Source organism: Branchiostoma lanceolatum, chromosome 2 (assembly GCF_035083965.1).
Source record: "Branchiostoma lanceolatum isolate klBraLanc5 chromosome 2, klBraLanc5.hap2, whole genome shotgun sequence".
Taxonomy (NCBI): domain Eukaryota; kingdom Metazoa; phylum Chordata; class Leptocardii; order Amphioxiformes; family Branchiostomatidae; genus Branchiostoma; species Branchiostoma lanceolatum.
In genome coordinates this window covers 32,351,258-32,376,817 of record NC_089723.1, presented here as the reverse complement: position 1 = coordinate 32,376,817, position 25,560 = coordinate 32,351,258, and the positions used below count along the sequence as shown (strand labels likewise).

Below are 25,560 nucleotides of genomic sequence, written 5' to 3'. Positions count from 1 at the left end.
CAGGGGCGGAGGCATTTATTACAGTATTACGATCGGTTAGTAAGAATTTTAGGAATTGCACGAATGCATTCCCTAGGGAATTGGTTTTAAGGTAGCTGTCGGCTGTGTGATATATGTAAGGTAAAAGAGAGGCCTTTGTTGATTTGTATGTGAAAAGCACCATTTTGACAAACTTGCTACTTAAGGCAGAGAAACCGGCTATCATTATTTGATTTTCAAATATACTTTTCTGTTTCTAACAAGAGAGAACAATATCTAAATTCCTCTTATACTGATAAGATTCAACTAGGAAGAAATTGAAATATTAAAGCTTGATTTTCAAATAAGCTATTTTTTGCCGCCTACAATTAAGGATTTTATGTTTGAACATGTTGCTGATACAGGTTCTTTAAATGCTCTCTGAAGACTATAGCTAACACATAAAGGATAAAGGAAGGACGCAGAGACAAGGGTTCTTGACAATTGGGCATAGTAGATGTTTTGTGTGAGAGTTTTTATTCATTTGTGTCTCATTTGTTTTTATCCTGTTATCCTGTGCGTTTGTTTTGTTTTGCCTTTGTGGTGATTATTTGTTCCTCAAGCGCACACTCCTTCCTTCCTCGTTGACTCCAGTGAACGCCATATGCATTCCGAGGGTGTTTGCGGCGTAGCTCACCTGCGGACACAAAAAGAAACATCATTCACTGCCGCTCACCGAGGAACAAATTGGCCTCTCTTTTTATCTATTTATTTATTTATTTATTTATTTATTTATTTATTTATCTATATTCATTCAAACTAGTAAACAAAGGTTGAGAGTCTGACATGTTGCTCAGTTATGAAGGAAAGCCTTTACAATGACCCAACATATGAATTACATGTTACCCAGGTCAACAAAAACGGCAAAATTTAGTTACCTAGCCAGCATATTCGTCATTTCCGTCATCTGAAAGACTTCATGCGACACATGACATCCAAAAAGATGTTGCATATTTCGTCATCTTTAACGAGCAAAAATCGGTGTGTAAAGCTATTGAGAGCTTGGAATTTTGCAAAGAAAACTAGTTAATCTAAGGAAGTTTGTGGCAGAGCCGATGTAGATAAGTTCTAACGGCTGCCGGTAAATGTTTTCGTCAAACAAAATTCTGATAACGGAAAAAATCCAACAAGCTGGCTGTTGGTCGTGTGGGCTTACCTCTATGTTATATTATTTTTCACGCTGTCTCATAGGCGGTGAGCCACAGATTTTTGCCTTTTGTATACGGATCGTTTTTTCATCTCACCTCTTTATTCTAGCCAGTGAATTCTTTCTAAGGTTTCTAGGCTGGCCATGGCGTAGCCCACATGCAGGCCTGCACTGCGCAATAACAAACCAAACGCCCGGGGAACAGGGTCCCCTGGGGCGTTCCTGGCCGTCCAGACACGCCCGTAAATAACAGGCATTCAACCGTAATACTACAGCGAACCCAAAAAATTCGTACAAACTCCGAACTAGCGAAAAATCAAAGAAAGTCCATATAACTAGCACTGACTAGTGTATTACCAGCAGATTTAGAATGCAGCGGACCAAGCGCTGCTTCTTATAATATATACTACTCTTGGCAACGTTATTCTACGGTACCGTCCGCAACAAAGACAAAGAGATTTATACCCGGTACCCCACGATCACAAGAACCCACAACTGTTCTGCCGGGCGGAAATCACTGTTGACGAGTTATATACAAAAAATTAACAAAATATTCTAAGACGTCAAGTGTACAACAATGTACTAGTATTGAACTGTAACGTTAGCAGGACAAATTGCGTACAAAATATACACTTAAGCCAGTTGTCAACTTGTCTAAGTACCTCAATCACTATAGCTCACACATTACTATTTACGGAAACACAAACATAATCCAAACCAAGCCGAAAATGCATTGAAATCATTCATATTCAACAAAACTCGTCAACAAAGAGACAATTCAGATTTCTTGGCACTATCAAAATCGGTAAATGAAACACCGGGGGAGTGTACCGTGCTGTGGTCGGGCTCTTGTCGCGGCAGATGGGTCTTTCCGCCGCCCGGGCCTGTTGCATTTACGCGACATGAGTTGGCCGACTCCTACCGCGTAAAAAAAAACTGGGTGCAATGGATAACCCTGGCAACAGAGAGTTTTGTATGCCACGAAGAAAGCTTGGCCGAGTATTGCCCTGGCCCTATAAACAGTGAAATCCGAGGGGACTGGTAGAGACTAAAATTAAATCACTGACCCCTATAATCTTTGTATTTCTACATGGGTCATAGTTTTTATTTCGTAAAATCAGTGCGAAGTACAAATACATTTACAAGTTGTTTTCTATTATCAAGTGTAAGGGCTTAACAGGAACACGTTTAACGTATGGAACGTTTTCAAGAACTTACCTTGAAAGGATTCCGGGTCTCCTTGACTCAACACAAGCCCGTAAGAGTTTCCCCGTCGTGTTAGAATATTCCCGGCGGCAAGCCTCGGTACGCGGCCCGCCGTCTGTCGCTGTGGCGCGCCCTTGCTCTAAAGCTGAGCTAACGGTATACTGCATGCAGCCTCGAAGGTTATGAAAAGCTGAGGGCGGGGATTGTGACGTCAGTTATAACAAATCCTAGCTTACCCGAACGGAGAGCCAAGTGTTGAACAATGGACCAAACGTCGTCACACTGAATTTTCACATGACATCCTAAAAAAGTGCTTGACTGGTCGACTTTCGTTGGCTCCTCCCTGCTGCTGTGTCTGGTGGTTCCAACCTTTCTGTGGGCGGTCAGTTCCGCCCTGCTAGCTGACAGCGGTTGGTTGAGCCTGGCGCCCTGCTGAGGAAGGTTGGTTGCGCTATGCGGTGGGCGATCTTCAGAGAGTTACGCCCTGCATGGGAGGAGCTAATACGTATCCCATCTGGACGCCAGATGCCGTCAGCACGCAAGATCGATCCCTTGTTGCGCATTCAGAGTTGAAAGGCACCCTACCCCAGTTTTGCTCAGAGGGTTTGTAGTAAAAAATTTCCTTAGGGCTAGGGGCATGTTGGCATGCATATCTCGGAGCCGAGGAATTGGCCCGTGTAGAAATATATATAGGACTGCTATGTGTGTCTGTGCGTCTGTTTGAGTGTCCGTTATGTGACTGTGAGTATTTCCACATGCCCGTACATACTTTGGCCAGCATAACAAGGGGACCCGAGTTCGAGCCCGGCCTGCCCCCAGACATGTCTGGACATGCGCCCCGACGTTGTGCCCTTGGGAAAGGCACTTAACATGACTTTCCTCACTTCACTCAGGTGTAAATGAGTACCTAGCTCATCTAGGGTTAGGGACGTCCCTCGCATAGGACGTTAAATGGAGGTCCCGTGTTTGGGGAGAGCCACACCCCGCGCACGTAAAAGAACCCACCACACCTTTCGAAAAGGTGTAGGGGCATGCCCCGGTGTGCGATGGTCCAAACCTTACAGCCTGGTCTGGGTTGACATCTTGAAAAGGTGATAGTCACCTGTTATGTCAATCCTTCCACAAATGCGGTAAATCTGAATAGATAGATAAATAAATAAACAAATAACTCAAGACAGGCAAAAAGCCATGGATAAAGAACGTTGAAATGATCAAGTATCACGATTTATGATTGATCACTCTACAGAATTTCTAATCAGTAAAACTTAGTGGCGTTTTAGCTTTGAAAAAAAAAGTGTCAGCAGTTGACCCTGATTTAGGACTCTGCTCTTCTCACAAAAATGTTGTCATATTCCTACCGTGTTATCTCTTCCGTTACCGTTTCTGCTCCTTTACCAGCGTTCTGCTGATATTTAGCTATGGCCTAACAGACAGGTAGCACATGTAGGCTTCAAGGCCGGAACAGCCAATTGGATGCCATGTTCTTTGTAAATCGTGACTTTTTTTATTTTTATAGTTATAAAAATAAAAGATCGATGTTTTGACTGACGCTTTATAACGCGCCATTGGCAGTATTGTGGTGCATACAAGGAACATAAACTTAATGATATTATCATCTTCTAAAGTGCGAATATAAACTATCGACTTTCTGATTAAGTGATAGTACCGGAATGATTACTGAGCTTTATTCTCGTTATATTTCTGTCCACGGGAGGAGCCGGGAAAATCATTCATTCCCACTACCTACGCTTCAGAAACATTGTTTACATTCATTTCACGGTCGATTAACAATGGGAGGGAAAGTGATTCCCTGTCCCCACAGGGTGCGGGCCAGAGAATCTTGAAGCAGGGACAGTTTTGGATTCATTGTAAAAGCATTAGCTCCGTGAGCAGCTAGTAGGCGTCTGAGACGCTCAGATGATGCGTCAGGAGATTTCTGCATCATTATCATCTCCATGAAAAATGGAGATATAGTTTTGAGCGTGTGTGTGTGTTTGTGTGGTTGTGTGTTTCTGGATGCTTGTAGTCAGTATATATATATATATAACTCAAGAACATCTGGATGGTTTGTAATGATATTTAGTATATGGGTAGGTGTTGGGAAAACAAAGGTCAATTTTGGGCCCCCTGGTATGCTACCTTAGTACTGCAGCAGAAATTCCATTTTTGTATCTCTTGACCTGCATGAACATGCTTTGGTGTTTATTTATGGGTGGCAAATAGCTTGTGATGTAAGGAAGAAGTGCTGTAGGTTTGGGCCCCCTAGCAGATTGCTCTGAAACTGCAGGTGCGTTATTGTGAAAATTTTCTAAGGAGAATGACTGAACAAAGGAACGACGGATTTTCATGATATTTAGTATGCAGGTAGCTTAAACAAAGATGTACATAATGAAGTGCTAAATGGGACTTAATTTGCATAATTAATAATGAAAATCTATATTTACGATGTTTTCCATGATAGGACTCATGCATGTTGTGGCAGCGAAGTAATTCTAATTTGCATAAGTAATGGAGAAATTTCATAAACACACTCCACTCAACGGTAAGACTATTAGATATGCAATATATAACTGAGAAAAAGAGGGACATTAATCGATAAAAGTTATGCAAATGAATACCTAATTTGTATAATTAATGAGAAAATACTTTAATTCCATATTGGTAGATAACTGGAATTTCATACTAGTGGCATTTGGAAGTTATGTGAAGGTGAACAAAGTTGAAGATGAATCATGCAAATGAGGGCCTTATTTGCATAATTTATATTTCTATCGGTTGGGATAAGTGGACTACTGTCGGGAGCGTCTTCATATCGAGTATCTTTTTCTTCAGCGACAGCCCTTCTGTCCCTAAATGGTGTTTTTGTTCATACCAACAGTATAAGACTTATCGAGCAAGGCTGACTGTTGTTTGACTGTAGATAAACACTAATAGAAAAGACAAATTATTTAGACATGCGGCAGTGTTCTGAAGAATATTTTTAATTTTGGGGTGCCTATCAAGTGGCTTGATTTTGATTTTGCAAAAGATTAGTAGCACTGTTGATGACGTGATTGAAATGTCAAAACGTTTTTTACTTTTGTCGGCCAAGAAAGACGGATTAGTCTGAAATATTTCTGTCTCGAACTGCCAAATTCTGTCCAGGCACCACTGACAGAATAAGCTGGTAACTGAATTCTCTGTTAAGGGAATGTTGTAAGACCCAGATGGGAATGGATCTTTCACTTCTCTTGCAAAAACACCTTGGCTCTGTAGCCGAGATTCAGGTTGCTTTATCCAATAGATTTAGGAAACTCTATATACGTATGTGTTGTGACACGTCCGAGGCTGTTGAAGTCGGACGCTTATGTTTAAGAAACCCTGCCTTTAGTGTGGACAGCTACGACCTTTCCTGCTCAATACAATTATTTTGTTATCGATGGGCTGTGAACTAGCGTTAAGTGTAGTTGTGTTTACTGCTGTGCATGGACGCTATATGCATCTCACAATGTCTGGTGATAAAGATTTGAACAGTTCTAATTCTCTTGGGTGTGTTGTGACAAGTTCGTTGGGAAAAAGGGAAAAAATATTCATAGGAATAAATTACTTTTGTGATACGCTGGTTACGAGTTTGCCTTCAACGATCAAATAGCCACGATTTACGAGAGACGAAGGAGAAACTAGGGATTGGGAGCAAAATTGAGAGATACATGCACGTATATAAATTAGATTATAAATTAGATGGAAGAGGGAATGGGGTGTAGTGAGTATTGGATGAGTGAAGTGAAACAGGTGCTGAGAGAGGGTAGACGATAGCGTGTGGAAAGGTAAAGGGCTTCCCACCAATTTCCTAACCGGAACAGAGGGAAAGTTGACTTGGGATTTGATACTATTATAGTTATACTTAATAACTTCGATACACAAGAATTATCGATGATAAGCTCATTGCAGAAACAATTTCATCACTGAGGACATGACAGAGGGCCACCCCAGGGGACAAATTTATACACCAGGAATGATTAATATGCTACTTGACGCCAAGAGCCAGGCAAAATAGAATAAACACCGACGAAGCTAGTTCTACTCGTAAGAGACAATGAATGTCCATAACATGGCACAAAATCATAACTAGGAGGGGGGAAATGATACTTAATTACGTGAATTGAAACGAAAAAAAGACCATCGGCGTCGTCTGACGAATCTGACATGTTGTTGTTGTCCGAGTCCGCCATGACAGTTTCGAGCATGGCGTGATTCAAAGTTCCCGGATGTATATACCACTGAGGGTCCGCAGTGGGGATAATGATATTGATACCGCTTTTCAACACACGCACCGCGCAAGTCGCAAAAGCGAAATTTTATAAAAAGTCGTCTGGTAATGTACTGAAGCATCATCTATTGGAAAATAGCACCCCCTTCCCTACTTTAGGACTGCGCAGTCTAGTGGTTAGCAGCCCTGTCACTGAATCATGAAGCCATGAGTTCGAATCCCGGCTGTGTCACTCACCTCACATACACGCAACTTAAAGGGGTCGCAGTACCGTAGGACAGGACGTCCGTTAAACCGTTGTCTACTGCACATTGTACTAAAATAGCTTATGTCAGCTTTGTCACGAGTAGTTGAAAAATAGTTCTTCATTGAGTTAAACTAATTAGAGATCACTTTCCACTTACCATCACAATGACAGGACCCCCCCCCCCACACACACACACAATAGCTGAAAAAGGTCACGGAATATGGACGTGTGATTTTCTGCTCCGCCGTCCGCCCTACTTTATTCGAAAATTCTCACCGCACAGTTGTGCATTTTTACTATATTGTTTCGCTGACAACTTGCTGAACCTAGACTGTTGCTGTTTATCGAGGTTGGTTGCTGTTTTTGTCTGTTCTCTGCCGAAAAAAGTCTCTGGATTTGGAGTGACGCCCACGTGGAGCGACGCCATTGTCTGTCCGGCATGTCGGCCAGAAACACGCGTGCCTCGACTCAACTTCAGAAGTCTGCAGAACTTCGAGAGAAGCTCTCTGCTGACAACAAGCTACTCTTGGACGCCATTGAAGCAACACTCCTACTTCCCCTGAAGACTGAGATACAGGAACTAAAGGTACAACTTGCTGGGGTTACTGACGAGCAGAGGGAAATTAAATCAAGTGTTGCACAGGTGGAGAATAAAATCGACACCACAGACGCAGCTGTTCGCAAGATGTCTGCCAGGCTGAATGATCTCGACCAGTATTCGAGAAGAAACTGCCTCCTTCTGCACGGAGCCGCTCCTCCTGACTCCGACACTGTTCAGTTTGTACTCGACACCGCCAAGAACACCCTGGGCATCGACTTGTCGGTCAGTGATATAGATCGGGCTCACCCTCTACCCCGTCGCAACGGCTCTGATGGCCAGCGTACGCCACCTATTGTGATTAAGTTCGTCTCGTACGCCGCCAGGCACAGGTTCTTCTCCGCCAAGTCCAAACTCAAAGGATCCAAGCTTTTTGTCACCGAGCAGCTCACCAGGGAAAATGCTGTACTGCTCCGTGCAACCAGAGAGAAGATGGGGAGTGGCTGGTCCCTCGATGGCCGGATCTACTGTCTGCATGATGGCGTAAAGAAGAGGGTCGCCAGTCGCACGGATCTGGACAACATGTAACTGTGCTCGCTGCAATTTGTTCCATGTCATCGAGTACCAACTTTTTTCTCCTAACTTGTGTCACCTAGCCATGGCTTTTTGGATCGGTCGTTTACTTTTCCCTCCGCTTTGACCAAGTGTCTACTCGTGTACTCCTACTAAAAGTGCGGACTGTAAATGTTGTTTATTTATGGTATAGGCGGACACGTGAGTAAACCTTGACCTTTCCTTATGCATATGTTGTATTGCTACTATGATAGATGTATAGCTTTATTTGTATTGTATTGTTGTACTTATGTTGATCGTTCTTCATTACCAAAGTTTATGTTCACAGCAATGGGTATGTCCAATCTAATTATACTGGGTTTAACGGTTCTGAATGGATTGCTGAGAGGGTGCGCCAAATCATGCCAATAGATATTGAACAGTACAGGGCAGTCATTGGCATGTTTTCCGCTGGTTTGACTTTTACTATTAAGTTAAGCCTTAAGTATACACTTAGCTTAGATAAGTGCTTCTCATATATGCTAGCATGTATCTCCGTTATTGTGATTCTTCTAGCGGGAGACATCCATCCCAACCCAGGGCCAGTCTCTCGTAAAGATTTAAATTTTATGCACATCAATGTCAACAGTTTGGTAGCCGGTGTACCAAAATGGACGAACTGTCCGCTCTCGTAGTTAGATTTAAGCTCGATGTTGTCGCCATCTCAGAAACATGGCTGGGCGAGTCTGTTGATTCAGTTGCTATCTCTCTTGATGGCTTCCAGGCTCCGATACGACGTGATAGAAACCGGCACGGTGGTGGTGTCATTATTTACATATCTGACCAGATCGCATACAAGAGACGCTCAGATCTGGAGCCCAAATCTGTTGAATGTATCTGGCTGGAACTATTTGCAGGATGCTATCGTGTCATATTTTCTGTTTACTACCGCCCACCTGGCCAGGACGCCAGTACTGCTAATGAATTTATTGACTTATTTACTGACTCAGTCTTTGCAGCTGGGTCCTCTAATTATGACGCCGTCATAATTACAGGTGACTTCAATGCCAAGCACAATGCATGGTGGGCTCCTGACCCAATTACCTCTGTCGGCTCAAAACTATTTCAAGCATCGACTATGTTAAACCTTACCCAGGTGATTAGCGAGCCGACTTGTGATTTGTCACGTTCTCCTTCTTTGATTGACTTACTGTTTACTGATATGAAGAATCTTGTTAAATCTACCACAGTTTTGTCTCCCCTTTCTGGATGCCACCACTGTCCCATAATTACTACTTTTAATATGTCCTTAAAGTCCCCGCGCCCATATATCCGCACTATCTGGGAATATCCTAAAATCGATCATGACTTATTAGCTGAATTTTCGTCTGATTCCAAATGGCATGAAATTTTTTACTGTAACGCTGTTGATGATGCATGTTATAAGCTGGTAGATCTTATATTTGAAGCCAAAACCAAATGTGTTCCCCATAAGGACATTCTTATAAGACCCAGAGATAAACCATGGATGTCTCCCAGGATTAGATCGTTGATGCGTCGGCGAGACAAGCTACATAGAAATGCTAAAGTTTCGAACAGTACCACACTGTGGTCTGCATACCGTAATGTCAGAAATAAACTAGTACGCGAAATATCACTTGCTAAGTCTAACTACAACAGCCGTCTCGCTGACTCCTTGACGTCTTCTCCTTGTTCTAGTAAGAAATGGTGGCACATTGTTAAATCTTTCTATTGTAGCAAAGTGAGTTCTAATATTCCTCCCTTAAGGTCAGGTCACTTGTATGTAACTGATTCTTGTGAAAAGGCAACCATGTTCAACAATTTTTTCACTGCTCAGGCCTCTGTAGATGACACCAAGGCAAGCCTCCCACAACTTGATTTTCTCACTGATGTCCGATTTTCAGAATGTTTTACCACACCTGCCGAGATTGAACTCTATGTATCCGCTCTAGATATATCCAAAGCGTGTGGTCACGATAATGTTGATAATCGCTTTCTTAAACTCATATGCCCTTACATATCTGATAAGATCGCTTACGTTTTCAATTTGTCATTTTGCCATGGTGTCTTTCCAAAGGCCTGGAAACGGGCAAACGTGGTTCCAATTTTCAAAAAGGGAGAACCAGATGATGTATCTAATTATCGCCCCGTATCTCTGTTGCCCTGTTTGTCCAAAATTTTAGAAAAAATTGTATCCAAACACTTGTATAACCATTTGATGTCTCAACATTTACTATATTCCCTCCAGTCGGGCTTCATCCGCGGAGATTCGACAGTAAATCAACTTATTTGTATTACTGATAAGATCTTTAATGCTCTAGATTCCAACAAAGAAGTCAGAGCGGTTTACTTAGACTTTTCTAGAGCATTTGACAAAGTCTGGCATAAAGGACTTATTTTCAAGCTGCAGAGAAACGGGGTCGACGGCCCAATCTTAAATTGGTTCCATAGCTACCTCTCTGACAGAGAGCAAAGAGTTGTTATTGATGGTCAATGTTCGGATTGGAGTTATGTTGGCGCAGGTGTACCTCAGGGTTCAGTTTTAGGGCCTCTCTTATTTCTTGTCTTCATTAATGACATGGTGGACGGTCTAGTTACATGCCCTTTTTTATTTGCTGACGATAGTTCATTATTGGACATTGTGGAAGATCCTAACGTTACAGCTGATCGACTCAATACTGATCTTAGGAAGATATCATTTTGGTCTTCAACATGGCTTATGAACCTAAACCCTTTAAAGACTGAAGAAATGTGTTTTTCTAAGAAATCAAATCCTCCCGACCACCCTCCTCTTCTTCTTGATAACTGTGTTATCAAATCAGTCAAAACCCACAAGCATATAGGGACTTTTCTTACGTCCACCTTGTTATGGGAAACACAAATTTCTCATATGATTGGCAAGGCGTCCAAACGAGTGTCCACTCTTAACAAATTGAAATTCAGATTATCACGAACAGTACTTGATGTTATTTATAAATCCTTTATTCGTCCTCTCCTTGAATATGCTGACATTATTTGGCATGGATGTACTTTATATGATTCCCAGCGATTAGAACGTGTCCAATACGAATGCGCGCTTGCAGTCTCAGGGGCTGTAAGAGGGTCTTCGTATTCTTCGCTACTTTCTGAATTAGGTTGGGAAAAACTTTCGGATCGTCGTCACGTTCACTCTCTGATCATGTTCTACAAAATTGTCCATGGCCATACTCGCCAGTATCTTAAGGATTTGATCCCTCCTGAAGTCTCCATTTCTACTTCTTATAATCTTCGCAACAAACTTAATCTAAGGATACCGCTCTGCTCTACAACTCGATATCAAAAGTCTTTTATTCCTTATGCAACGCATCATTGGAACGGTCTTGGTATAGCTGTTCGATCCTTAAATCTTTCGTTGTTTAAAAAACATCTAGTGAAATTAGTACGTCCTTCTTTCTATTCACATTTTAGTCATGGCCCCCGGTACACTTGCGCCCTCCTCACACGCCTTCGCACCGGCACGTGCAGTCTTAACCTAAGTTTATTTACACGCAACTTAGCAACAAGTCCAGCCTGCACTTGCGGATGTCGAAGCGAAAGCGTTGCTCATTATCTTTTGTACTGCCCTATATACAATCAGCAAAGACTCAACCTTCTGGGCAACCTACGGAACCTTTTAGCCCCTATTCTTGATATTGATACTTTGTCTGATCAAGCCTTCATTTATTTATTATTAAGAGGTTCATCCTTTGTTTCGTATGATTTCAACTGTAACATTTTAGGCTTGACTCAGCACTATATTTTGACAAGCAGACGTTTTAAAACTTAGTTCAGGTATATTGATATATTCATTGTTTGTTTGTTTGTTAGCTTGTTTGTATTGGACGACCCAATTGCTGTTTCTCATTGCTATTGTACTTGTCTATGTAACTTGTATTTTTTTTCCAGAGGTGATGCTTAATATTAGCTTCAGCTAGAGTACATCACCTCTGTGTCCTGTATATTCTTCTGTTGTTTAATAAAAAAAAATAAAATAAAAAAAAAATAGCTGAAAAAGAGAACGCAATCAAAACCTCCAAACCACTTTAAACCACAGTTAATTTACCTTAACAACCATGCGTCGCCTGGGTGATTTTTAAAGCACCATTACTTGTTAATATTGATCGCTGTTTTTATAGCTTACAGTCATGTATTGTAATATCACGACATCAATTCATCCTTTGGGCTGCGACTGTAGTGATAAGAAGTTGTGTCCTCAATGAAAATCACTACTACTAAAGTAATAATAACTTCCATCAACCTTCCATCTATTCCACCACTATGCTGTAGATCATACTTGATACCTCGAAATTTTGTTTTGACGATTTATTGATATATCTGCAATTCTGCATGGTTATTACTGATGCCTATGATTATTTGATACAGTACTGTATCATTATGCATTGCATTCTAATGTATATTGTAATGATTTTATTGTAGGTTATGTAAACAAGTTGTATGTTTATCTGTATTTTTGCGGGTCAGCCGTTACAAGTGAGAGCTAGCGCTGCCTAGGCTGACCCAGTGTAATGAATTGTTTTCATTGTCAATAGATACAAATGTACAATTGACTCCGGTTTGTGTTTACATCTAATTGGAGTTAATGATAGTCAGCACTGCGCTGTATCCTGGGAGGGTTAAAATCCTAGAAAGAGTTGACATAGCTGTAATGCACAGATGACACAGGGACACTGAATTTCCATCGCCATGTTTATTTCAACACCATCGCAACTTAACAAACATCTCCACTTCGTAACCTGACCGCCCTGATTCACATTCCAGATATTGTCACTCCTCGTTTTTTTTTCAACTGATGTTCAAAACCTAACGGAAACTACTCATGCAAAACACAACCTGGCACCACACAACACAATACAATAGTGTTTGAAACAACTGGCAAAAATGGATTTTTTTCTAGACTACCTTAATATTGCGTGGGTATAGCCTCGCAAGCAAAAGCTTCTCATATTTGTATATTATCACATTGCTATCATAATAATAGCTTTTCTATGACAATAAAGTGACTTGAAAGCAACTTGAATGGTACGCTACACATTGATCTGTGCCTGGTTTTAAATTAAGATCACACTCATCACGGATTCACGTCTTCGTTCCAAACGAGAATGGGGACCTTTAGTTGGTTGATACTTCATGATGAACTCAATATTCATATACATTGCCTTTCCAGATGTCACTTGTATTGGCATGGACCATCAGGTTTGTTCTACTTGTGCTGCTGCAGCCGTTATCGATTCCTAACAGTTCCTCGTCATATTCTTCTGTAAGCAGTAATTATGGTGGTCAACTTTAATTTCCCTCATAAGTAGCGCTGTCTAAATACTTGTTGTCCGAAGCTGCTAGATCAGATGCATATGTTTCTTTGTCATCTACATTGTATCCTACTTCGGAAGATGGCAGAAAACGTGACCTACCATCGTCTTTGCAAATCGCCACAGAAAATTGCACTGTTTTGCTAAGTACAATTGCAAAGCATACTGATAAAACTGGTCCGGATTTAGTATAACTGTTATAAGCAAACCCTGTTAAAACGCTAGTAGCTAATCATGATGATGCTGTAATATACATAACTATCTTGAACTTAAACCCTAAACTTGTGAACTCTTTCACATTAAATCAAATCCAGGGCTGTTTTCTTACTACATTGACAAGAATCCGATGCGGCTGCAACGATGTCCTGACGTCATGATGTTATTGACGTCATTGTGCCCCGCCATCTTACTTCTTCAGCCCGCCTTGTATTTATGACCTGTAAGATACATTACGCTTGTGAGATTTTGACATTGCTTTGCTTTCGTAGTGGTGCTATGGCGGTGACAATGTATAAGGCACATCTTGGTAGGTAAACATTTAATATTGTTTCGAAACGAAGCATTTCTATCGTGGAAACTTCTACCTAGCTGCTTAAATCCAGACCCCTCTCTGTGATAAAAGGAATTTCGCTACGTCAATTATGACTGTTTCTGCACAACAACTTGTGTTCGAGACCAAGTAATTCTGTAGTCCACATCTTTCCTTAGTTTTCTATCCCGATTGTTCGAGAGACCGGTAAGAAATTGTGGTTTAAGAAGTGCTTCTGAGAATGCGTTTAGCCCTGCTATCCACATAGTTCTGCTGAAGTCATCTCAGGCCAGTATGTAAGTTGGCCTGGGAACAAGGGGCGTAATGAGATCAAGCAAAGACATCCCATGTCATTTATGCTTTTGGCAACGCCTCTGGGAAGAAGCCATTTTATATTTAATCTTCTTATCCTACAGGAAGACAGCATATTCCAAACGCAACGGTTTCCGTTAACAAATAGAGATGTGCTTGAAATCATCGGTTATATTGTTGTCATGAACACGTACCTCCACTTTTCTCCCCCCAGGACTGCAGGTCCATACCGGGGATGTCACCACAGTCCACCATATCAGCCAGGTCAGTGCGCTTGAACACGTCACGGGGCAGGCGCGTGATTCCGGTGTTGTCGCAGATGACGCGTGCTAAAGTCACTTTGTCGATTTCGGCACGCTGTGCCGCCTTGAAGACACGAGCACTCTGATACCAAAACCTGGAAACGGAAAGAAAGACATTATCATGATTTAATTCACGTTGGATAATTCAAATAAATGGCATCATCAGCATGGTTTCAACATTTTTCCCGCACACAATTCTCCCTCGGCCTCACCTCATGACTCGTTTTTAGATTTATGAGTTGAGCTTGCGTAACCAAGTTCATGTTGAAACTTATGTTTAACCTTCTCCCTGCTGCCTGTAACCAGTAGGGATTTGGATGCCAAATGGCCTTAAGGTTAACCTAGTGTTTAAGCCAAATTTTGACTTTTACTGCAAACTTACTTCTTTGTACCATCAAATTGTAAGTTACAAAAAATAGGCTCCAATGCCACTAAGAATCGCAATCCTACTTTCCTTATCAGACAGTCTTACAGTTAAATCTGTTTTAACGTACTTCTAAGTTTGAACTGTAATTTCCAACACAAAAATTGGATTTACCCAAACTTTCGACTGTACAGCTCTAGTCTCTCAGCGGTGGATTGCTCATTCCTTGAGAAAGACTGTACAGTGGAAAATTCCAAAAAGTCCAATTTTTGTGTTAGAAATTACAGTTCAAACCTGTTCCAGAATCATCGGGATTAGATTCACGTTAGATGGTGTAGGGCTCATTGTCTCGACATCTTACTCCGTACTACGCGTGGGAAACATTTAATCCTGTCATTACCTGTCGCCGTCGCGGTGTGCCTTGAACTGCTCCGCCATCATGCACCTGAAGGTCGGCCCAACTCTCGCCCCGTCCTCGTGATCCTCAAGCTGGGCCGCAGGCCAAAGGTCAATGTTGTTGACGTCACCATACACGTCAGCCAGTGTGTCACGTACGTCTGAGTCGGAGATCTCACCGGAGAGGTCGTCAAAGGATTCTGAAAATGGACATAAAAAGTATTGTATGAATTAAGAAAATGGCATATTATCCAAGCTTAGCCAAACCATGAATATTCCAATATATAGATCTAAGATCCAAACCGATCATAAATTTTGGTGAAGTCTTGTGAAACAACACATCGGAAAACTATATCTTGTTAAATTACGGAAGATTCTAAGGTCGTCGGTGTTCTTCTGCTAATCTGCCAAATGGTTGTCTTTAAACCAATGTTACTACAAGAGTTAAATAACGATACACAATGATCTATGCCTCTAACCTGCTCGAGGGAGGTTGCAGAAGGCTCTCCAGTCGTTGTAGAAGGGAAGACCGTGGTCACGGCCGCGCTGAGTGTTCAGGGAGGCCAGATCCAGCGCTATCTGGTTTTTCAGAGCGAAAAGCTTCTGGGACAGCTCCTCGTGCATTATCTAATAAAGAAACAAAGACAGCCTTGAACATGATTGATGTTACGTTAACCGTCGCTCTCATCAATGTTCACACATTCATATTTGGTGTTTATAGGTAGTGCATTTGCTTCCGTACTGCAGCAACTGTTGACGGGACAACTCTATGTGCACCCGGGAAGGTTCACAAAACAATATGCCTAATACGATGATTATTCAGATTGCAATTGTAGATACTGCATGTCCTGTTAACGTTGACCTGCATGTAGTTAAAGCACTATTCCTTTACACAGGTAACCTTTTGATTACATGTAATTAGAGAGATTCGGGACCTCTATTTCGGGGTGGATGGGTAATTGTTAACGTTGTTGTAGTGTCATGCCACAAGAAAGGTGACCCAGGTCGTATTAGATAGATACAGGAATGACAACGTGTGTTTAAAACATAGCGACTTACGTTTGTAGGAGTGACCAGCTTAGCGAACCCTCCGATGAGCCCCCTGACCAACGGGTCTACACCGCTCTCCTCAACGACGCGCCACGGCGAGAAGAAGGTGTCATGAAGGGCGACATTCCCGATCTGCGGGTCCTCCTCATAATTCTGAGGGCAGAAAAAGACAAAAATCATCAACATAAATGATGGCCAAACACCCTACCGTTATGCTACACGACTCCACAATTTGAAGTACAAATGTGATTGGATAACTCTGTAAGTGAGGACGGGAGTGATACAGACTAAGCGTGGGCTGATCTGGCCTGCAGTGACGGTTTAGGTCGAAGGGGCGTCAGTAGGTCGGTCGGTCAGAGTAGCGTTCAGACGAACGCAATGTAGATGACCTTAAGTTAGTCTTACCTCATCAAAACGCCTGACCGTTCCGCCAATGGCGGCGTGGCCGAACCTGAAGGCGGCAGTCGCGAACTCGTTCCGGGTCGAGGGGTTCACCTTTGGGTCGTATCCAGCGTATTCCCCTATCTGATCCATCCCTTAATCGGGCATATAAATCGGGCTCACTATGTGTTAGATTCTATCATGCTGCACATCAAACCAACATGAGCCTAAGGGGGGGGGGGGCGTTGATGGAGCTTATGCATGTTAAACTTGCAAGAGCAGGAACCCCGACTAGTGAAGAAATAACAATGATGAAGCAACAAAAGATACATTTATTTTAGAAGAAATTATAGGCATAGCCACGAGAAGGACGGGAATAACCTACCTATGACACATCTAATATCAAATGTCTAAAGAAGCTCATAACCACAGATTAGTTGCCTAAAGCTACCTCTTTGCCCAAGGATCTTGGGCAGGTACTCGGTGAAGGTGATGTGCTGCATCATCGCGCCGACGATCTTACGGGCCTCCTGGTAGATCTTTTCCCCGTCCCAGTACGGATTGACACTCTTCAGCTCCCGGGCGAGTCGGTTGTGCTCGCGGACCCAGATGGTGTGTGATGCGATCAGCGTGTTGACCTCATTCGCCCTAACGTCGCCCGCAAGGAAGCATGGAACGATGTCCGTTCCATCGGGGTTCTAAAGGCAGCAGAACACAGTTTTAGGCCTATGGTATTTCTCAAGTAAGAGCCACAAGGTGACTGGCTTCGACGCGGTACAAATTATAGTAGAGTGCACAAGAGAAGTACGAAATTTTTTTTTGAGTTTAGGGTACAACCTACAACACATTAACATAAAAAAATGCTGTCTGCGTATGGGCTTTTCACGCCTAGTGCTCTGAGGGGCGCAATTTAACTGCAGCCGGCCCACCCCGCGAGGCAGTTGCGTAAGAAGGCGCATTTATACACGAACTGGACAAAACGTCCCAATCAAAACCATATACTCTCACTCAAAAACATATTCCAACACCACACAGCACAGTTTACACTTGAATGCCTCACATGCGACTTTCTATCCATTCTTCAATGATTTTGGCCGTACTATTTTTGTAGGCGACACTCCAGTAAATAGGTTTGGTAACGTTAGCCTTGGTAAAAGTAGCTGTAAAGGGTTTTTTTCTAGGATATGTTGGTATTTCTGAGCTGGATGTTACAGGTAAGGGTTTCTACCTTCGAATTGTGTTGAAAAATCAGACTTGGATCAATGTTTGTGGTGTCTGTAGGCAGTAGAAGTTTGGTGTTTTTGTGTGAATATCAGGTGGAGAAGGAGGTCAAAGGTCAATTTCTGTAAACACGGCTGGATTCGTAGGGGTTGCGCCGATTAGTAAGTTGAAATTATGATCTAGATTGAAACTTTAGAGGCCTGACACCCCTGCCAATGCATGTTTTTCATGGACTAAAACTCAGGTAGGTGACTTTTGACAGCTTCTTTCTTACATGATTGCCATATATTAAGATAGGAAGCTTCATTACGCTTCTGTGGCCTGCAGTATTTGGCCGAGATTTCATGCTTCAAGATTGACAGCCGTTAATCACTTCACGTGATGTGGGGAAGAGTTGTCGGGTAAGATCACAAGTTTCAAAGATGTCCCGGAGACTGCCCTCAATCCATTTAGGCACCTCAAGGTGTATGTAAAAGCTTTGGGTTTGACTTTGGAGCATTTATTGAGAGAGCATACTAAGAGTGCATGGGGGGGGGGGGGGTCAGGTGAGCCCTTGTATTCTCGGACCGACCTGTATAGTCGGATGTAGGTGATGTAAACAGTAACAAGATCGTCAACAGGGAGATGGAAATGTTTGAGTTTGCACAAAAGAAATAGCCGTTTGATGGCTTTGTGATATATAGAGTTGACATGAACCTGTAGCCCTATGCACCCATAGACCACCGGGAGGTCGCGGATAAATACTTCTGCAACCTAAACCGCAGTTTGTGTTAGGTCAATTAGGGAAGTTGAGGTTCAATGACTACATTAAAGCTGGAGGCCTTATTACAGGGACCGGTCAAACTTAGTACATCAATCTCTTTGTGACTCAAGTCTAACGGAGACGACTTACTTGTTCTCTGAAATTCTTCGCATCTTGCTTTTTTGAGTGCTTGATAGGCTTCTATTCTTTGCGACACGTACTCTGATTGGTTCCCACTGACCTGATTGCAGGAGCTCACCGCCTCGGTCTGGAAAGGAAGCAGGTCCATTCCTGAGCTGATGTCTGCTCCTTCCTGGACGCGCAAAAGACCGTCATCTGTACTGAAGTCTCGCAGTCTGGCAAAAAACGAAAACAATCACATCAATGAGGCCCCAAAAAGCTCTACAATGATCAACGTGTAGGTCCCTAAAACTGTGATAATTGTAAACGTACAGGGATGCGCACGTGGCTAAATCCCATGCGAAAGGTAAAGCATTTCATACAAGTATTCGCAAGGAGGTTTTCAAACTTCATTGCATGGTGATACAACGGGAGCTGCAGGTTAACAAAAGGTTCAAATGGCATTGAGGCTCAGGCAATTGGCACTGCACGCGTACGTGCAATCTAATGAGTTTATGCTGGATCCACACGCAACAAACGAAAAGTACTGTATAGCTACCAATGAATTGAATCATGGAATGTACAGGTTTTACGCTGTCTTTTAAATGCGCAAGTGTGAAAGAGAATTCATGGGATCATTTAAGGGATAATGGAACCCCTATGAACCCCCTTTTTAGAAACCCTGCAGAATCAGGGAGTGTTTTTGAGACTATAGCAGAAAAGGTAGATTCAAACTCCCAGGGAAACTCACGACTCTGCAACATCTGAGGTCGAGCCGTAGACGTTGGAGGCGTCGATGAAGCTGGTGATCTGGTTGATCTGTTCGCGGGGGATGACGGTGTTGAAGAGGGTGGACGTCTCTCCCGTCCCGCACACGGCGCTGGAGCGGGTGAACGGCATGCAGGCCTGCGGACGGGTGGGACATCATGTGGATTACGAGTTGAAGACAGATGTCAACCCTGTTTGATTTCATCCAAGTACGATGTCTCACACGATATGTCTCAGGCGTTCTTTTTTTAATTAAGTAGACCCATAGCCATACATTATCTTGAATGTTACCTGACCCAAAAACCGCACTGTGCATTTGACATTACCATGTTTAAAGTGAATCATGCCCTGTACCTTATCCAGAACGTTGTCTATGCGGGGGTCGTCATCAGGAATGTGGATGGGGAAACACGGCATGATGTTGTCACAGGTCTCTGAACACGAGGTCGCGTTCATCCTGAAAAGAAAGATAGTGGGAAGTTACAATAAGTCAAAGAATGGCACAATGCTGTTTGAGGAGAAGAATAGAGTTTTGCAGGGTCGGCTTTTGAAGGCCAAAAAATGACAATTAAAGCCAATGGGTCGAGTCTGAGTCTGTGCTCATGTCCCGAAATGATTCTATTGGTCGGGAATGTAGATAGATAGACTGTACTGACCCAGGTTTGGGCATGGTGAGCCCCACAGCGGTTGCGGTGAGATCTGTATCGTGGTCCAGGAACTGTCCCCACTGAGTCAGCATGTGGGTGTAGTCAGGATCCTCCACGTTTGTTGGCGTGGTCATGAGCTAGATAAACAATAACAACGGTGTTCACAACGACAGTGATGTTACTTTAGGCAAATATGTCATACTATATTGAAACAGACCAAAACTTTTCTTAGGGAAGTTTCGATTAAACTGTAGTAATCCTGCGGTCCGATTCGTCGGTCCTTTGTATGTACGTATATGAATAACCATTCCCACAATATGATCATGATTGCTGTTTCAGTGTTTGAATTACTGTTATGTTCCACAGGAAACACTGTCAGTACAGTGGACTGTTATTCTATGCTGCAAGCTTAAGACCATATCGTGAATGTTTCAACAGATCGGCAAAGAATGTGGACTATTCTTTTCAAAAACCGCGACTGCACAAGGTCTTTTCTTCCTCGGGTGGTTATGTTTAAGACATACATGTACCTGGTTGGAAACTTGGCGGACGCTGGGCAGGGTGAATCCGTTGTACTCCAGGGATGTGTCCCAGCCCACGGGCTCGTTGCACTGATTCTCGTAGATGGGCGTCAGGAATCGCTGGAAGGGTGTGAGTGACGAGCCCCACAGCTTGTTCTTCCTGTTATTGCAGGTTCCGTCGATGGTGCGGTACTGGTAGCGGGTGTTGGAGTGGCAGCCGGAGGAACAGTTGACCCGGGTCGCGGAGCGTGCGCAGCCGGAGAGGGAGGCGATCATGTTCAGCTTCGGTCGAGAGATCAGAGCGCTGATGTCAGAAAGGTCTGTAAGACGGAAAAAAATGTTGTAATCTTTTGTTTCCGCCAAGAGTTTTAACAATTTTAAGAATAGGAAAACGCGCCAAGCCAGGCACGTTGACCCTCGCACAGGCAGGTGATGCTGAAAAAGAGGGCCAAGATGTCAATAATGTTCTATACGAACACAACCTGATTATCATCCTATTATTTACTTTCACATTTTACTCACCACCAGCGACTCTTCCTGGTTTCATTGGGCCTTACTTAAACAGATTTCAGGCAAACAATCAGATGGAAAATTGACGTGTAAGACTTTTAACGGGAATCTCACGGTTGATGAGATTGTCATCCCCCATCCCAGCATTGGCCTTCTCAGCCACCAGCTGAATGGTCTTCTTCACAATATCTGCCGCCCGTGCCTCCCGCTGTGCGGCCTTGCCCATTAGATGGAATAGGCGCAGGAAGCCAGATGGGGTCTTTTCGCTGGAAAGTACCAAGAATTAACAAAATTATGATTATCCAACAGTTTCTACTACAATGAAACACCTCGACGCAGGGTACAATCTCATTGACTGATAGACATGAATGAATCTCCAACATTTCTCCTTCTTTTCCGGGTCCAAGCATAAAAGTTGAAGTTGGTACTGTTGACACCCCTGATATCCCCTCTTGTCATTTGAAGAATTCATCTTCCTCTATCAGTAATACTAAACATTCTGTTTTTCCTTACCTTTTCATGTTATCGAACATCTTCATATCCTCCATAGCTTCAAGTATGGAGGAAGTGACGAAGGGGTCGCCGGGGCACTCCGGGTCATCCTGTGATCCTACAAACAACGTTAACATGCAGGTCATTGCATGTTCTTTTGCTGAATATATCATGATATATATAAGGCGGAATAAAATCCGTAATGCCACCATTGGTATTGGTAGGTTGGACAAGAATATAGAGTGGACTAGCAAGAAAATAACTGATGTTTATGTATATCAGCAAACTCTACGGACTCACCTGCCTGCCCCGACACCAACGGGGTCGAGATGACAAGTAGGCAGATGAGAAACAAGGTGACTGACGACATGGTTACCTGCAGAACAAAAGCAATCACGAATAAAGTTAGATAACTTATTAGTTAGTTACTCACAAAAAATGCCAGGTACAGGCCCCCATTCCACTAGACGGCAATCGCGCTGCGCTCTCGCTGCGACCTAAATCAAATTTACGCAATATTTTATTTCATAATTGGAATATCATGCAAAATGTAAAAGTATGGCTGAAAAGACAACAAAACACACAAAGCGTAAAAAGATTTCGTTTTTCATCTATGAAATTCGTTGAGCGCTATGTTAAATTCTAGGTCGAAGAGAGAGCGCGGCGAGAGCGCCGTCCAAGTGAAATGGGGGTATAAGAGTTAGGTAAGGCCAGTTCTGTGTTGTTGCTGATCACGGGACAGTGTTGGCGCATTTGAAAACATAAAGCGCTAAGTCCAAGATTACATCTTACATCCTTGTTGCTCTGTATACATCACAGACCACCCATCTATCCCGAAGCACGTCCACATTCCAATTACAGGAATTATGATAACGTCTCAAGTCTATGGACGTATCTATAAGATGGCTAATTGAATCTTCATCATTGTCGTTGAATTTTCCTCAGTCTTAGGTCATGTTGATTTGATTATATGGATGACATCCGCGCGCGCATCAATTTTCGTCCGTTTCCAAGGAAAAAAAGTTTTCGATGATACTGTAAATCATACAAAGCAGCTGCAAAATGAGAAAATATATGCTGCAAGTTGCAAAAAAATTATGTCGGAAGCGGATACTAATGTCGTATAATGCCAAAGTCAATTCTTAAGTCAAAGACGAAGATGTGAAAGAACATAAATGAACAATCTATTATTCGGTATACCATACTCTGTGTGTTTAGTTTTGTTCATTCTTCCTGACAACGTAGCTTTCATAATGAAGGCAACTTTATTTTGCCAAACTTTTTTTTTTATTCGCACACTCGCATCGGTTTTGGGGTTAACGTTCCCAGAGGATGTCATCCATATAATCAAATCAACATGGCCTAATGTATCCATTGACTATTGTTCCATTTGATGATATATCCATAGTACAGAAATATGACAATATAGAATGGCCTAAAGAATTGATTGCGACATTATTTTGCATACTTTGATTTGCACAGGATAGCATTAGACGCCGCTAGCGTGCCGTGGGTCCAGTGAGAGGGGGGCTTTACGGTTTGGGCTACAATATTTACTTTTACCAAAATGGAGTAGCGCCGTTTTAAAAGCGAAGACCATAGAAGTTCATTTTACATCCGTGTTGCCGTGCTGTTGTCCCAGTCTTGTGAAAATATCACTCATTACGCATCTCTGTCAAAAACAAAGCACTGAACAAAAACACGACTGGCATTGGCAGCGTACAGGATTGATCGCTACATATTTTGTATACTTTGATGTACGCAGGTGGTGAGATTGCGCTAGAGTTCAAACGCAGATTGGCTGCGACCCGGTCTTTATATTGATTGACAGATTCCGCTTGCCATGATTACGTGTTCAAGGCAGCTTACTGTGTGCTACCGGTCGTTTGCACAGTGCCATATGTGTATATCAAGCTAAACCGACGTACTTCGCTCGTCTTTTGTGACACTATTTTCAGTGCTGGTCCACCATCAAATGTTTGAAAATCATTTTGTGGTGTCGGAGAATTGCTTTTCTTTATGTAAGAAGGGGCCGACTGCAAGACATCAAGTGTTTGACAGTATCGGGTTTGGGTAGCATTTTTCGCGGTGCAGAAGTGCATGTCGACTTCTTATCAATTTGCCCATAGAATACTTGTTATTTGATGTCAACATAGAAAGTGTTGGACGATTCGCACCAACGTCAGTAGGAATGTAGTTTGAACACTCCCAGATGATGATATGACTGTCGTTCCTTAAACATGTCATTCCTCCTTTAAACAACATGGAAAAGAAGTCGATGTGTCAGAATTTTATCAACTTGCGGCAAAATCTGGAAGATAAGCAATCTACTGAGGACAAATAGCATGACCCTGCAAACCACGTGCCGCGAGAGCCCAAATACGGTAGATCATATGCATAGAAAAGTTATCATCGTACACTACGGGCCTAAAAAAAAGATTCCACCTCATTTAACAAGGCAGGTATCTGTACGTGTGCCCACTCAAGGCTTAAACTGTACAATCACAACGATTAAGTTCGAGTGTTGCGTTCTGTTGTTCCGGCGCCCCTTGGCCTCCAGTTTTACGGTATATTTGGCGCTCAATTCTGCCCCTTTGTGCTTGACTCCGCATGCAACGACATGCCTCGGTTACTCATTCTTCATCCATGTCTTACGATATTTTTGTCATCTTTTAAACGAAAATGTAGGCAAATATCAAATGGCACGTATTAAATCATAAATAAGACTTGTACAGAATACCGGAGGTCCGACTAAATAGAAAAAAGCGAAGTAAATAGCACAATAACAGCAAAATTCACCTGCAAATTCACATCGTAGTACATCATATTTTTCTCGATAAAAGGTTCTGATATTGCAACATCAAAGCCATGACATAAATGTACATCGTCTTAATTTTAGACGTGAACAGAATAAGACAAAATAAAAATTAAAGCGCTCGTAATGCGGTCGTCTAACTACTACATGGTAGCATGGAATAAGATCTGTTTGAAAAAAACCCCAACACAGACAGTACTTTGATCACTGTTTGTGAGTATCTCTGACATTCCAAGGTACCGACGTATGAATAATGTTATGCCCCTGAACCTCATGCCGTCATCAAATATGAACAGAACCACTAAAAGGAACTTAACGGACATAAGTTATGTATAAATGGAATTATCAAATTTCTTACCGACAAGTGTATCTTGTAGGGCACTGGTCAGCCGAGTGCTCTTTTGATACAACCAACTGTCCGTTTCCACTCTCTCTCTCTCTCTCTCTCTCTCTCTGAGACTCTCGCCGCCGGTGTTATATGAGTGACGGCTAAACAGGGTGTCTGGTGTACCACGTGATTTCCAGGACTCTTCTGATTGGTTCATCTAGACACTTATCCCATCATCAGTTAGGTAAGGCGACGTGGCGAGTTCAGTGTCGTTACTCGTCACGGGACGGTGTCACCGGGTTTGAAAACAAAAGATAACAAGATTCCATCTTACATCCTTGTTGTTATGTTGCCATCCCATCTGAACCTCACAGTCTTCTGTAAACAACACAGGCTACTCAAGCATCTCTCAGTAACTCACGTCCAAAAACAAATCAACAGAAATTTGACAGGTATCGAAACTGTCCTTGTTAGATTTTCCTCACAGTCTTATGTAAAAACAACTTTATAGACTGTTCATCTCTCGCAAGATATACGTACATACATGTAACGTTAGCTCTACTACAGACACAAGGAACGACAGCATCGCACGATATCAAAGTGATTGTGACCAATGCAAGTTTTGTATGCGTTGCCTTTGATGTGTGCAGAAGATGACATTTATATAATAGAAGTGAAGAATCCTTGTTGTCCTGTAAACCTCACAGGCTATTCACCTCTGATGGTTCCCAAAATGAAT

General features: G+C 42.6%; 1 protein-coding gene across 1 annotated transcript in view; it reads right to left on the bottom strand.

The window, feature by feature from the left end:
- Window positions 1–12,689: 12,689 nt before the first annotated feature.
- The window catches only part of LOC136426647 (peroxidasin-like), a 66,770-nt gene continuing 53,899 nt past the window's right edge, over window positions 12,690–25,560 (bottom strand). The window contains exons 2-17 of the mRNA XM_066415364.1: window positions 24,852–25,199; window positions 21,979–22,054; window positions 21,700–21,796; window positions 21,301–21,452; window positions 20,686–20,996; window positions 20,165–20,292; window positions 19,863–19,965; window positions 19,492–19,646; window positions 18,862–18,976; window positions 17,109–17,355; window positions 16,682–16,812; window positions 16,286–16,429; window positions 15,706–15,853; window positions 15,231–15,426; window positions 14,359–14,561; window positions 12,690–13,760 (exon numbers count right to left, since the gene is read on the bottom strand). Of these exons, the coding sequence (XP_066271461.1) occupies window positions 13,738–13,760; window positions 14,359–14,561; window positions 15,231–15,426; window positions 15,706–15,853; window positions 16,286–16,429; window positions 16,682–16,812; window positions 17,109–17,355; window positions 18,862–18,976; window positions 19,492–19,646; window positions 19,863–19,965; window positions 20,165–20,292; window positions 20,686–20,996; window positions 21,301–21,452; window positions 21,700–21,796; window positions 21,979–22,048 (2,223 nt within the window). The 5' untranslated portion in view covers window positions 22,049–22,054; window positions 24,852–25,199 and the 3' untranslated portion in view covers window positions 12,690–13,737. The remainder of the gene's footprint in view (window positions 13,761–14,358; window positions 14,562–15,230; window positions 15,427–15,705; window positions 15,854–16,285; window positions 16,430–16,681; window positions 16,813–17,108; window positions 17,356–18,861; window positions 18,977–19,491; window positions 19,647–19,862; window positions 19,966–20,164; window positions 20,293–20,685; window positions 20,997–21,300; window positions 21,453–21,699; window positions 21,797–21,978; window positions 22,055–24,851; window positions 25,200–25,560) is intronic.